The 14487-nt window shown below is 47.2% G+C and overlaps 1 protein-coding gene across 10 annotated transcripts in view; it reads left to right on the forward strand.

Annotated features, from left to right (window-relative positions):
- The window catches only part of Obscn (obscurin, cytoskeletal calmodulin and titin-interacting RhoGEF), a 151128-nt gene that overhangs the window by 39028 nt on the left and 97613 nt on the right, over positions 1-14487 (forward strand). For all 10 annotated transcript variants that reach the window (XM_087910592.1, XM_087910583.1, XM_087910584.1 and 7 more), the window contains 3 exons: positions 2446-2721; positions 6669-6944; positions 13685-13960. In XM_087910592.1, coding sequence (XP_087766718.1) covers positions 2446-2721; positions 6669-6944; positions 13685-13960 — 828 coding nt within the window. The remainder of the gene's footprint in view (positions 1-2445; positions 2722-6668; positions 6945-13684; positions 13961-14487) is intronic.

A 14487-nucleotide genomic window follows, 5' to 3' on the forward strand; every position in this document is an offset into this window, starting at 1 on the left:
GGACCTCTGCTGAGATGCAGCCAGGTCCTTAGCATCCACCACAGAAGAGTGTCCAGGTCCAGTCAGACCAAAGCAGGATTAGTCGGCTGATTGATGGTGGTCAGAGCAGTAAGAACAGGACACATGGAGAGTCAAGTGCAGGCAGAGGAGCACAGTCCCTGGTGCTGCGTATGTGATTTGGGGCTCTCGAATCTACGTTATCTGCAATGAAGTTTAAATATTAGACAAAGAATGTGCTGGTGTATTCCTCTTTTTTTTTCAAACCCACAGAATTTTGTTCTTGACCTCGGAGACTGTCCTAAGTGGACTATGCAGGCTTGCAGCTGGGGGAAATCTGGTTAAACACAAACGTTCAGCCAGAGGACTCTCTAGGGACACAGGGGTCACAAGCAGGTGACTTGAGGCATAGGTCATTGGCTGTTTTCAGAATCTTTTTCTCCATGTTTGTCAGAAGGGCAGTATTGGGTTTTGTTTGTTTGTTTGCAATTGATCTGATCAGTTTTGTCAGAATTTCTAGCTGTCAGCCAGTGAGACTCGGGCCTCAGAACCAGAACCCTGAGGGGCCTTAATTGTCTCCCTTTCCTCACTTCCACAAAACTGGGCTTAACCGTTCATTTCAGAACACCTGCAGTCTAGGGCCCCGATGCTACATGGTAGACTCTGGATGCATCTGACATGTGGTGGTCCAGATGTCTCTCGAGGGTCAGTCAGACCACCTGCACTCTGTGATCTGGCTGAGAACTCTGGAGGGGGAAGTTCCACATTTGAAGTATTTTAATCACTGTTTTTGTTATTGCTTGTTTGCGCATGTGCAGGCACGCATTCCTCACTATGCATCAGAGATGAATTTCGTGGCATCTGTCCTCTCCTTCTACCTTTCTGTGGGCTCCAGGGATCAAATTCGGTTGTCTTGTTTGCAGGGCAAACACTTTACTCACTGAGCCAGCCCAGCATCCTATACTCTTAAAGAAAGTGCAAGCATTTTCCTCTCGTCTTCTTTGGGTTTACTATACAGCATAGCAACCGGACCCGGGGCCCTCACTGCAGAGATAGCAATAGATAGGAAGAGCAGAGCCTTGGGTTCTGAAATGCACCTGTGTGTGAACCCATTCCTCCTTCCTCCCTGGTTTTTAGACCTAGCCAGGAAGGGAGAAAGAACTTTTCATGAGAGTTTTGGGGCATTAAAACACATGGAAAGGAAGAGTTGTCTGCTAGTTCACATCCCAGAGGTCAATTCCAGGTGAATTGGAGACACCAGGGTCCCAGGTAAACCGTAGTCCTGATGTGTGTTGCTTCAGGTTTTCAGGATAAGAAAAGAGTTGTCAGGAATCAAGCAAACTAGCCCCAGTGGAGCAACGATGATCCATTTAGCCAAATTACATTGAAAATCAGAGCGATTAGATGGGGTTGCTGTGTGCAGCTATTGCAAAATAACAGAGGCCGTGCAACTTAGAAATCAGTGACTAATGAAGGTTTGGATGACATGGTACTACTGGTGTCCTCGTGAGGGATCTAATTCCACAAAATGACGGAGAAGTAGAAAGGAGCCAGGTTAGGAACAAGAGGGACCAAACACAGGAATATTTGAAGCTCTGCTCTTGTGGGAGGCCATTTGTTCTGTAAGACTCAGCCTGTGTCTCCGGATCAGCGTTAACTCATAAGAGAGTGGGGTTCCGATGGTCCAGAACTTCCACTAATTTCTACCTTGTCAAAAGTTCTCCACCTCAGCATCACCACGTGAGAATCCAGCTTTGCGACTTGTAAACTTTTGTGGGTACCAGCCACATCTAACCATCTGTAACTGGGATCAGGCCCACAGGTCAGACAATGAGAGAAGATAAGTCCTGTAATATGTAAACAGACTCCTGAAATAAATGTGAAGAAGCAGTCTTATTGAGAGTAGGGGCTACTTGAGCATCAGCTATACGGAGGGGACACACACACACACACACACACACACACACGCACACACACACATGGATGGCCAATAACATCACTATGGCAGAGAGCAGAGGGCCCCAGATGGCCCAGGCTCTCCCTTGCAGGTGCTACAACTGATAATACACAGAGTAGGGAAGGGTATGGAGCCTTGGGGATTCTCACCTCTGTGAGGCATGGCCTAGCAAGTCTTGGGGGACTCTCCGTTTTGTCACTGTGGAACACATGCTTGTGTTGACTCGCAGCCTGTCCATGGAGGAGTGTAACCATGTCTCCCCTCGAGCGACCCTACAGCAGCAACAAGATATGAGGTTAAACTGGGGTTTTGCGTTGAGGCAGAGGCCCTGGGCTTCCCTGGACACTGTGTGCAGAGGCCCTGGGCTTCCCTGGACACTGTGTGCAGAGGCTGGGTGATGTTCTGCCTTCTAACTGCTCCATGTCTTTCCCCATGTGACCGTCCTGTTATGGACTGTGTCTCTGATCCTGTGCATCCCTATCTGTTCTCAGAGCCCAAGGTGGTGTTTGCCAAGAAGCAGCAGGCACACAACGAGGTGAAGGTAGAGGCAGGGGCCAGTGCCACGCTGAGCTGCACGGTGGCTCAGGCCCAGACTGAGGTGACCTGGTTCAAGGACGGGAAGAAGCTGAGCTCTGGCTCGAAGGTTCGAGTGGAGGCCTCGGGCTGCGAGAGGAGGCTGGTGGTGCAGCAGGCAGGCAAGGCAGATGCTGGGGAGTACAGCTGCGAGGCCGGGGGACAGAAGGTCTCCTTCCGTCTGGACGTCACAGGTCAGTCCTCTGGGACAATCCACATGTGTATTCATAATTATTACATCTTTAATCTTCCATCTTGGGGTTTTGAGACAGGCTTTTCCAGTAGTTATGGAGCCTGTCCTGGAACTCGCTCTGTAGACCAGGCTGGCCTCGAACTCAGAGATCCACTTGCCTCTGCCTCCAGAGTGCTGGGATTAAAGGTGTGCACCACCACCGCCTGGCAAGACATCTTCTTGAGGAACTATTCCCTTTACTAAAGTGTAGTGAACTTCTTTGTCCCTCGGACTAACTTTAGCTTGGAATCTGTTTCATGAAATGCAAACATAGCTACCTCTCTTGCTATTCTTCCATTTGTTCGTCTCCTTCACTCCATATTAAGCCAATTATTGACATACTTAAAAATAGTTTTAGATTTATTTATTTTATTTTACATGTGTGAGCATTTTGCTTGAATGTGTATCTGTGCACTGTGTGGATGTCTGGTGTAACTCATATCGAGTTCCAGACGGTTATGAGCCACTGTGTGGATGCTGGAAATTGAGCCTGGGTCCTCTGCAACAGCAACAAGTGCTCTTAGCTGCTGACTCTTCTCTTTAGTCCCTGGATCTTACTTTTTAACCCAATGCTCTGTTGGGGAGTTAGGATCATTTATGTTTAGGATTATTATTGAGAGGTGTTTTCTGATTCTTGTAGTTTTATTGATGATTTTCATGGTTGTTTTGGTTTAGTTGGATTAGTGTACTTTTTTGTTTTTGTTTGTTTTCTGTTTTTAGAGGCAGGGTTTCTTTGCTGTCATAGAACTTGCTCTGTAGATATAGCTGGTCTCAAACTCAGAGATCCATCTGTCTCTGTCTCTTGAGTGCTGGGATTAAAGGTGTGTACCACCACTGCCTGACTCTGGGATTACTATTCATTATTAAAAATGATTTATTTTGATTTTATGTTTATGAGTGCTTGCATGCGTGTATGTACATTACATATTGCAGTGCTCACAGTGGCCAGAAGAGGACATCAGACCCCCTAGAACTGTTATACAGGTACTGGGAACCAAACCCTGATTTTCAGCAAGAGCAGCCAGTGCTCTTAACCCCTGAGTCACCTCACCAGTCTCTTGTTCTTTCTTCCCCCTTATTACTGAATTGGTCCCAACTGAGTCTTTTAAAGTCATCCTTGGTCACCTAGTCTCCTATTTATTAATTCATGTGCTGCTGTGATTAAGACTTTTCTCTTCCCCCGAGTTCAGGATTCCTGTTAGAATGTGTCGCAGGCGGGGTGGCTTGGTTGTTATACGTTGCTTTAGTTCGTTTCTCTTGCACTATCTTTATTTCTGTTAATTTTAAGAGATAACTTTGTTCGAATGGTCCTCTTAGCTGGCAGCTTTGCTTATTTCTCTCAGGGCGTTTCTTATTTTCCTGGGCTTGGGGGTTTCTACTGAGATGTCTGAGGTTATTCTGATGGGTTTGCCTTAAACAAAGAATCACTACAATTTTCAAGTTGTATGTGTGCATGTACATGGTGGCACAGCACACATGTGCATGGTGGCACAGCATATATGTGCACAGCGGCACAACACACACGTGCATGGTGGCGCAGCACACACGTGCATGGTGGCGCAGCATATATGTGCACAGCGGCACAACACACATGTGCATGGTGGCACAATGCACATGTGCATGGTGGTGCAGCACACACATGCATGGTGGCGCAGCACACACATGCATGGTGGTACAGCACACATGTGCATGGTGGCGCAGCACACACGTGCATGGTGGCACAGCACACATGTGCATGGCGGCACAGCACATATGGTGGCAGCCAGAAGACAACTTGCAAGAGTCAGCTGTCTCCTACTACACGCATTCTGGTGACTGAACTCTGACTACCAAGCTTGGCAGCAAGTACCTTAATTTGCATTGCCATTTTACTGGTCCTCTTACACTTTTAATAGTGTTTCTTTTAAAATAAACATTGTTTATTTGCTGAGTTTTAGCATGTTCCTTATAATGTATTGATAGGGATTCTCAGGCCATGTTTATTTGGGGCTGTGAACAACCCATGTGTTCTGTGCCCTCTTCATTCTCTAAATGTGGGACATTCTCTGATTTCATTGAGCTGGTTTTCTATGCCTTTAGTTTGTGTCTCATCTTCTGTCCCACAGACTCTTAGGCTTGAGCTCTTGACTGTGTCCCAGAGTTCCCGGATGTCGTGGTCACGCTTTTGTCATTTCTTTTCTTTGTTGCTGCCTGGCCACAGTCTTTCCCTGTGTCCTCCATTTGTGATAATCTTTCTTTCATATGCTTGATTAATCTATTATTAATGCTTTCTAGTGTGTTTTTAATTTTACTGAGCTTTTCATTTTTATCACTTACATTTTTTCATGATCTCGATGTCTTTCTCAGTTTCTTATGCATGCTGTTGGCCGTCTCTTCTGTGTTACTGATTTTCTTATTTACACCCTGAGCTGATTTCGTTCCTTCATCCGTGTGCTCGTTTGTTTCCTACTTGAAATCATTAGCTATTTTTACATGTAGAGCTTAAATTTATGTGTTCTAGCATTTCAGCCATTTTGGTGTCTTTGAATTCATTAATCGAGGAGTTATGACTTTTTTGGGGTGTGGTTTTGTGTGCCCCTTTTATGCCAACGTCATTGTAAGAGGGTTGAGAGTAACTTCTAGGCCATGGAATGGTGTAGGGGAAGCACTGCCATGTTTGCATGAGAGGTGACATTTTTAGATCCACGTGCATGTCAAAGTCATCACCTTCCCAATTCCAAACCCTCTGTGCTGTGCTGCCACACTCTGTGAAGAAGGTAAACTAGATGGATACAGTCCGGATGGACTGCAGGCCATCGTTCTTGGTTCAGATACACCAAGGGACGCCTCTGTCCAAGTGGGAAAACATTGAGCCAAAACACTGTCAAAGATCAACTGGGGGGCACTGGCTATACCGGGTGCCAAGATTCTTCAAAAGCTAAAATAACCCAGAAATTGAGTCTAATTGAGTCTAAAGATAGGCACCAATAATGAGACCTAAACAATTAAGCGGTGAGCTCAGAACAGCCTGTGTAGAAGCAGATCCACCCTCTTCCCCTTCCCCCAACCCCAGCGCCCTGTGAGATGCACAAGACAGAGGGAAATAGAATCATATTTGACGTCTTCCTCCTCACGCCAAGGAGCCAACTGCGGGGGGGTTAGAGTCACCAAAGTGAAGTAAGCAGGACCAGAGCAGGTGTTGCTGGTCCTCTGCTGTTTCCAGGGTAACAGCAGGTTCTCGAGTGGGTCGCAGATGTGTTAGCCGAAAGACAAGGGGTATCTTTGCCTGCAATGGAGAGCTCACCAGCTGCTCTCTCAGAATATACCGCAAGAGTCAATGATCACGGTAGCCATGACAAATATAGTGCCGACACATTAGCAGGGAGTTACACGAATGGCTTCTGAAGGGAGCATAAAAACCACAGGGCCTTTGAAATTAGGCAAAATACTGGAGCGGCAGCGTGGAGGAGCAAACATTAATGACCCAAGACTTGAGGTCCCCACTCCCAGGACCAGGCAGTAAGGTCCACAGGTAGTCTAGGGTGTCCTCTGAGTGGAACAGCTGAGGGTGTTTGAAGCGGGCAAGGGAGCGGAGTTTGGGAGGCTCTGTGATAACATGTTGTGCACCGTCCTGCGGGAGACTTTCCTCTGTCACTGCTGAGCAGGTGCACACGTGTGCTGAGCCACAGTTCCTCCTCCTCGGAGGCTTGCTCAGACTCTGTTACAGAGGGCCCGCTGGAGCAGCCCCTGAATAGGCAGCAGGGTGTGTGGGTGAAGTGGTTTTGTTCTAAGAGACTCAGGCTTCTCCTGGGTATAGCTAGTGAGAGCACGGGGGAGGTTTTGCCGTCTGGCCACCTATTCAGACTCTGTCGCTGTGGCCTTCCTGGCCTACACAATGTCTCTGACCCTGTGGGCCTTGTCTATTCCTAGAACCCAAGGTGGTATTCGCCAAGGAGCAGCAGGCTCGCAGCGAGGTGAAGGCAGAGGCAGGCGCCAGTGCCACTCTGAGCTGCACAGTGGCCCAGGCCCAGACTGAGGTGACCTGGTTCAAGGACGGGAAGAAGCTGAGCTCTGGCTCAAAGGTTCGAGTGGAGGCCTCGGGCTGCGAGAGGAGGCTGGTGGTGCAGCAGGCGGGCAAGGCAGATGCTGGGGAGTACAGCTGCGAGGCCGGGGGACAGAAGGTCTCCTTCCGTCTGGATGTCACAGGTGGGTGTTGGAGGGTACTAACCTTACTCATTTGGATGAAATGCTAAGACTAATAACCTGAAGGACCCTGGCACTTTGGCAGGGAGCTTGCCCTCTGTTTCTACACACAGGGCTTGCTTATGAGAGCAGAAATGAAAGTGATTAAGTCGAAGGAGCCGTCCTTATTTCCATGTGGTAGCATTTATTACCCCAAAACATCCCAGGGGTTTGTTGTGTTGGTTCTTGGTGCCCAGGGACATTCGTGGCTCTTCCTTGTGTTTAGGATTAGGGTGAACTAAGGATTAGGCTCTGTGAATGTTCAAGTGTCTAAAGGTCCTCCATGCCATAACCCTGCTGAGACAGTCTTGTCTCTAGTGGGCTGACATCTGAACACTAGTTGCCACCTGCTATAACTCTTAGGGTCCCGACAGTGTTCACAAGAAGCATTTCCATTCAATTTAAATAAAGCTAGGAAAATTTGGATCCCCTAATCATAACTGGATTTTCATGCAACAGAAGCTGACTTATTGTGAGTTCAGGTACCTGGCTACTCCCGCCTAGTTTCTGAGGTGCAGAGGTGTCTGTGTGTACTGAGGCTGTAGGTCCACACTGCATGGTGGTGTCTGTGTAAAGTAAGGGGAGAGCGGGAGGCTTGTGGATGCACTGCCGCGAGGCGGAACGCTCTCCTCAGGGAAAGCCTTATTTTCTAAAGCAGATTAGAAAACAAGCCAGTATTAGGATTCTTCTTCAGCACCTTTAGGAAAAGAGAGAGAAATAGCTTATGAGCTCTTTCCCATAAGGTAAGTTCCTCTAGTGGGGTTCTCCACCCACAGTCAGTGTTGATGTCACAGAGCTTCTTAGGAGTTCATCCCTCTGTGCCTTCCCCACTCACCAGACAGAAGTCCCAGATGTGCATCCGTCTCCCCTCACTCAGGGGTCTTCTCTACCTCTGGGTGTCACTACATCACGTTTTAAGTGTTCCTTTACTAGGAAATGGTTTACAAATGAACACACCAACAAAATAAAACAAAACAACAAGAAAGAAATCTTGTATCTCTACTATTTTTTATTTTTAGAGAATGTGAAATTAGAAAAAGGAAACCATTTGGCTATTTTCTAGAAATTTGTATAAAAAGAGACACAAAAAGAAGTAGAAACTTTGAGTAATCCTAATGTCTTTTTGAAACAGAGTCATAAAGACCAATTCATCATAGGAAAGGGTGTTAATGCAGGAGCTTATGGATAAATCACATCAAACGTCCTAGAAGGTAATTAGTAGTTCCTGTGCTTTACTGCACAGTAAGATGATGACAGTTCACAATAATGTGCAATGCATTTCCAAACAGCTAAGAGGATTTAAAATGCTCTTATCACAAGGAAATGATAAACAGTTGGTGCAGTAGCTATGTTAATTACCATGTTTGATTACAATGTAGATAGGTTGTTGAAACATTACATTGTATCCAATAGTTTATTATTTTTTGATTAAAAATAAGAAAGAGGAACCAGTTAGATGGGTCAGAGGTTCTTTTTTATTTTTTAAAGATTTATTTATTTATTTATTTAATGCATGCCAATGCTCTGTCTGCATATATGACTTTATGCCAGAAGATGGCCTCAGATCCCACTATAGATGGTTGTGAGCCACCATGTGGCTGCTGGAAATCAAGCTCAGGACCTCTGAAAGAGCAGCCAGTGATCTTAACCACTGAGTCATCTTTCCAGCCCTGGGTCAGAAGTTCTTGCCACCAAGTCTGATGGCATGAGTTTGATCCCGGGACTGAGTGAGTCAGTCTCACCTATTTGAGGCCTTAAGACCTCAGTAGCTCCACATCAAGGATCAAATTCCCATCACATGAACCTTAGGAAACACACGGCATCCCAACAAAGCACAGGAGGAAGAATCAGGTGACCAAAGTAATAATAATGTACCATGTGCTCAAAAAATAGCTCGAGAAGAGCATTCCAAATGTGCACAGAAAACAATGTGCATGTGGAAATGGTTCATAGTTAGTTTTAATTGTCAACTTGGTACAAGCAGGGATCTCTTGGGAAGAGGCATTACCCAGAACAGATTGCATGTGGCCACATCTGTGAGGAACAGTTTTGGTTGATGATTGATGTGAGAAGATCCAGCCCACTGTGGGTAGCACCATCCCTATGTAGATGACCTGGGCTATGTAAAACAGCTAGGCAATGGAGCTAGACAGCCAGTAAGCCGCATTCCTCTGTAGCCTCTGCTCCAGGTCCTGTTCAAGCTCTTACCCTGTTTTTCCTCAGTGGTGGTTGTGACATGGAAGTGTAAGCCAAATAACCCTTTCCTCCCCAAGCTGCTTTTGGTCATGGTGTTCCATCACAGTAGAAAGCAAGCCAGAATATGATGAATATTTTATCTAACTTGACTTAACAGTTCCATGCTGTAACATACATACATCAAGATGTCATATTGTGCTCCATAAATGTGTACGAGAGAATTTAGATTCAGCAGAGGACACGAGACGGAAGTTGTTCTTTGAGGCATTAAGATTTATTTAAACTGCAGACAGACAGACAGACAGACACAGCTTTGACAGGCGCTCTGAAGAGAGTTCGAACCGTAGTACTAGAGACAGACAACATGGCGGAGGCTCTGCAGAGGAATCGGAGTCACATGGTGGAGGGGGCGTCTCTACTTACCACTCTTTGAGGAAGAGGAAGGTTTTACAGCAGGTGCCTGCAACCGGACGGAGCTAGGAAAAGAACTAGGGGCAGAGGGCATGACAACCAAGCGCCCCTACGATTGAAAACTCACTTCTCAAGGTGAGAAACCCTGCACCTGCAGTCCTCAGCTAGCCACCTACAGACAGTGTCTCAGTGGGGAGCCTGCTAGTGTCTCTGAGAGGGGAAAGCCGCTGTAGAGTGTGATGACCGGGCAGCAGCTGGATTCTCACATACATGTGTGTAATGCACACTTATGATTCCAAGTTAAAATACTAGTAAAAACCCAAATCATTATGTGGAAAGCATTTCTTTTCATTGTCTATTGTACTGACAACACCGGTGGAAGGTGAGATTTTAAAGGACTTTTAACAACACGAAGAGTCCATTTATAGTTCCAAATCTAAAAGGGATTTTTTAAGACATCCATAAGGAAGAGTTGTTACATTTTTGGAAGATAGTAAGAAGATCATAGTGCATAGAAATCCATGGGAGACCCAAATATGTTTATGTCTGATAAAAATCCAAATGGATGTCTTTTTTGGGGAGTTGGACTTTCAGAAGATTTGAAGAGCCACCAACAGCCACTGAGGAGGAGCCAAGTGTGAACACACAAAGTGGGGTGTCACACAGGTAGCTGCCACAACTTGAGGAGGACTGTCTCATAAACCCAACAAACAGAACAGGAACTGTAACCAGACTTGTGAACAAAATAATTGCCTTTTTTTTTTTTATCTGCAGGGGAGTTGTCTCACCAGATAAAGCCACTCGTTGCCACGCCTGGCATACTAAGTTCAATCTCTAGAACCCACATGGTGGGGGAGAACTCTAAATTGTGCTCTGACCTACACACACAGACACACACACACACACACACACACAGACACACACACACACACAGTAAATGTAAAAAAAGTACAATCACTTAAAAACATATGTAAACAAGGGATAGTGTAGACAGACGTGCTAACCTAATAATTTCTGTATTAAAAGATTAACCCAGGAACTCACAGCTCACTCAAAGTGAGTGTCGTGTGGCTCAGTCCTGGCACAAGAGCCCAAGTCCCAAGGCCCTGAGAGGTGACAGCAGTCGCCTTCAAACTTTCTGAGAGTTACCTGTTCTGTGCTTACAGCTGATCTCTTAGAGAACAGAGCAGGGAGAAGAGCCTGTAGCTCTGCCTATTTAGACAGCACAACATACTAAAGTCCGCTCATATTTTAGGTCAATCTATTATGGATATCAAGGGCAATTTGTGAGACACAGTAGGAGTGAGCAGAACTCAGGGCCACCAACAGGGTCATACCCTGTGAGGAGATTTCTAGCCCAGGAACATTCGGTCTGGAATGTTGCAAAATGAGTACAGACTGACCTTATCTGAGCGACCCAAATGTGAAATTATCTCAGTAAGGGCAGAACAAAGGATAAAACCCAGCAATGTGAATTAGAAAGAAGCTTTTGACAAAATTTATCATCGGTCATGCCATAAAATTTGTACCAAATGTCTTTAAACAGACTGTTTCTAGGCGTGGCCAGCAGTGCTGCGTGCGCATCGAGGGCTGCGGTGCTCTGCTCCGAGATCAGCAGCAGCGTGAAGAGGCCAGCTGTCACCACACCCCACAGCATAAGTAGCGAGACCACCTCACAAAAGGCACAAAAGTTAGGAAGAGAATACCCCAGCAGATTCATAGAGGATAGCATTTATTCAAAAGATAAATGAATATCTTTAGTACCAATTGAGAAAGAATCCTGCACACAAAGGCCAGTATAAAGAACACCCCTCACCATCTACTAGCAATGAGCATGTTGCAAAACGTGTTTAAAGCCTTAAGTGTTAAAAGTGTTGTGTTCATAATACCAAGTCTGACACCACACGTGGAGAGACTGGCTGTGGATCACTAAACATTTTTTTGAGAGACAGCAAGCTCTACATGTATGGAAATAAGATGGATTTTGCAGGTGTCCAGTCCCCACCACCATCTGAGCATTGCTGTGGGATGGGTTGACAATGACTGAATCTCTCAAGCTAGCTGCAGCCAGCCCACTCGCGAGGAGAGCTGGTGGTGAAGAGTCGCCGTGTCAGGTACAAGACCACCACAGAGCTATTGAATGTCTTTAGTTAGAGAACAACATGGCTGGAGAGATGATGGCTCAGTGGTTTGAAGCATTTGCTGCACTTCCAGAGGACCCAGTTCAATTCTGAGCACCCACAAGGTAGCTCACAGCCATTTGTTAACTCCAGTGTGGTGGGTATATGGTGCCCTCTTCTGGCACCTATCGGTACTGCATGCATATAGTGCCCTGACAAACATGCAGGCAAAAATGCCACCCCCCCTCAGGATTGCAGCGGATCTATTTGTAATCCTAGACTTGGACAGCAATTTAGTCCAGAGAAAGTTCTGCCCCAGAACACAGGCAGCTTATATTAACAGTCAGAGAAGAGGGAGCCACACATACCAAAGGGAGGTGAGGTGGAGACAGCCAGATTGCTTTCAGCAGGCGCCTGTCTTGTCACACGAGTAACTTATAGCCTGATCACTTTAAGATAAATTAGAGTTGCACAACAGCAGCAAAACCCTCTAGACCAGATCTAATCCAGTTTAATACAAGGAGACAACATATTCTTAATGCCAGAGTGGTTAACAGATAACAAGAATGTATATGCACGCAGAAGGAGGTGTCTTAGTTACTCTTCTGTTGCTGTGAAGAGACACCATGACCGAGGCAACCTCGAAAAGAAAGCATTTAATCTGGGGAAGCCATGTCCATCATCGTGAGGAGCATGGCAGCAGACAGGTGTGGCGCTGGAGCAGTAGTTGAGAGCTTATATGTTATCTGCAAATTGGAGACAGAGAGATTGAAACTTGCCCTGGTGTGGGCTTTTGAAACCTTAGAGACACTTCCCGTGACACAGACACCTCCAACAAGACCACGCCCCCAATCCTTCTCAAACAGTTCCACCAACTTGGAACCAAGCATTCCAGTATATCAGCCTCTGGGGCCAGCCTCACAGCGAGCATCACAGAGAGCAGTGTCCATCTGCCACCCCTTAGCTTTCTACATCTGTGTGGAGTTTGTAGAAAGGGACAGCATCTGCACAAAAGACATGTGGACCATCCTCCTGTGCGTGGGAAAGGCTGTACAGTTAGCATAGCACAAATGGCACGTGGGCCATCCTACTGTGCGTGGGAAAGACTGTATGGTTCGCAAAGCACAAACGGCATGTGAACCATCCTACTGCGCATGGGAAAGACTGTACGGTTGGAGTAGCAGCTCAGATCCTGTGTCTGAATCCAGATGGGCTACAGCAAAGGATAGGAAGTGACAGTGTGAAAACTGTGATGTCATGGATTGCTCTAGGCACGGCAGGGGGAGCATTCCAGGAACACAGATGTTCTCACTGAAACTCACGCTGGGTGCTCGGGAGCACGTGGAAACTGAGCACGCTGACTCAGAAGGACCGTTAGCAGAGCAGTGGAGACACTGAGGAAAGCCGAGGGCAGACCTCTCTCACACTTTGCCAAATTAATAACATGTCACCATCTAGTGAACAGAGACGTGAGCAAGAACTTTGAGTTAGGACAGCATGTGCATCTGCACATGCAGCCAGAAAGATCAGAGGCTTGCCACCATCAGGACCAGGCAGTAAGGGCCGCGTGTGGTCCAGGCTCCCCTGCAGATGCAGTGGCTGGTGATGGTTGAAGCAGGACAGGGCGTGCAACCGTAAGGACTCTGAGATCTTGTGAGAACACACCCTTACACGATCTATGGGAGACCCTTCATTGTCGGGGAGGAACAAATAGACAAATGTCACGACTCTCAGACCTTTCCAGGATGAGCCTAGGAACAGGCACACCAACTCTCCCAGAACAGCCTATGTAGCAGTGGCAAGTTGTGTGCATCTGTTTTGATTCTGTTCTGAGAGGGACCATGGTGTCCTCTTGGTTCAGCCAGTGACAAACCTGGACAATGCTCTGTCCTCCCCCTGTCCCATCCAGTACTTTCACCCAAGCGGCCTTCCTCATGGATTACATATCTGACCCTGTGCATCCCTATCTGTCCCTAGAGCCCAAGGTGGTGTTTGCCAAGGAGCAGCAGGCTCGCAGCGAGGTGAAGGCAGAGGCAGGGGCCAGTGCCACCCTGAGCTGCACGGTGGCCCAGGCCCAGACTGAGGTGACCTGGTTCAAGGACGGGAAGAAGCTGAGCTCTGGCTCGAAGGTTCGAGTGGAGGCCTCGGGCTGCGAGAGGAGGCTGGTGGTGCAGCAGGCGGGCAAGGCGGATGCTGGGGAGTACAGCTGCGAGGCTGGGGGACAGAAGATCTCCTTCCGTCTGGACGTCACAGGTGGGTGTTGTGACACTAAGTTGGCCTTGTAGGGGATTCAGTTCCTGGTTCATGCCCAGGGCTGTCTCTGTGTCCTTGTGTTACATACTATCTATCTCTACACATCCCTCCTTTCCCATCCGCATGTTTAGTGCAGCATTGAGCAGGACACTGAGTGGCAAGGGTGTCCCAGGAAGGTCCTCTCCTCCCTGGCTACCTGCAGAAATGTTCCCAGGTTGGGGAGTGTTGTCTTCGTCATGTTTTTGTTCCTTCCTGGAGCCTTCCTGATACTGCATTAGGTCCATCTTTTTGACCAGAGTGGGTCCAGGTGGCCTCACTTGGGGTCTGTGTCCAGGCTGCACTGGCTGTGCCCCCATGTGGAGCCAAGAGAATTCTCTTGTTCAGGCCTCAGTGGCTCTGTGATGAGGGGAAGTTTTACTTCCTGACCATGCTCAGAATCATCTTCAGCTTGGGCTTCAGGTCACCCGAGGTTTGGTGTCTGGATAATCCTCTCTGCCTTTCCATGGAGTCCGTGGTGCACCCCAGTG

The sequence above is a fragment of the Myodes glareolus genome, chromosome 9, assembly GCF_982192425.1.
Source record: "Myodes glareolus chromosome 9, mMyoGla1.1, whole genome shotgun sequence".
NCBI classification, from domain to species: Eukaryota; Metazoa; Chordata; class Mammalia; order Rodentia; family Cricetidae; genus Myodes; species Myodes glareolus.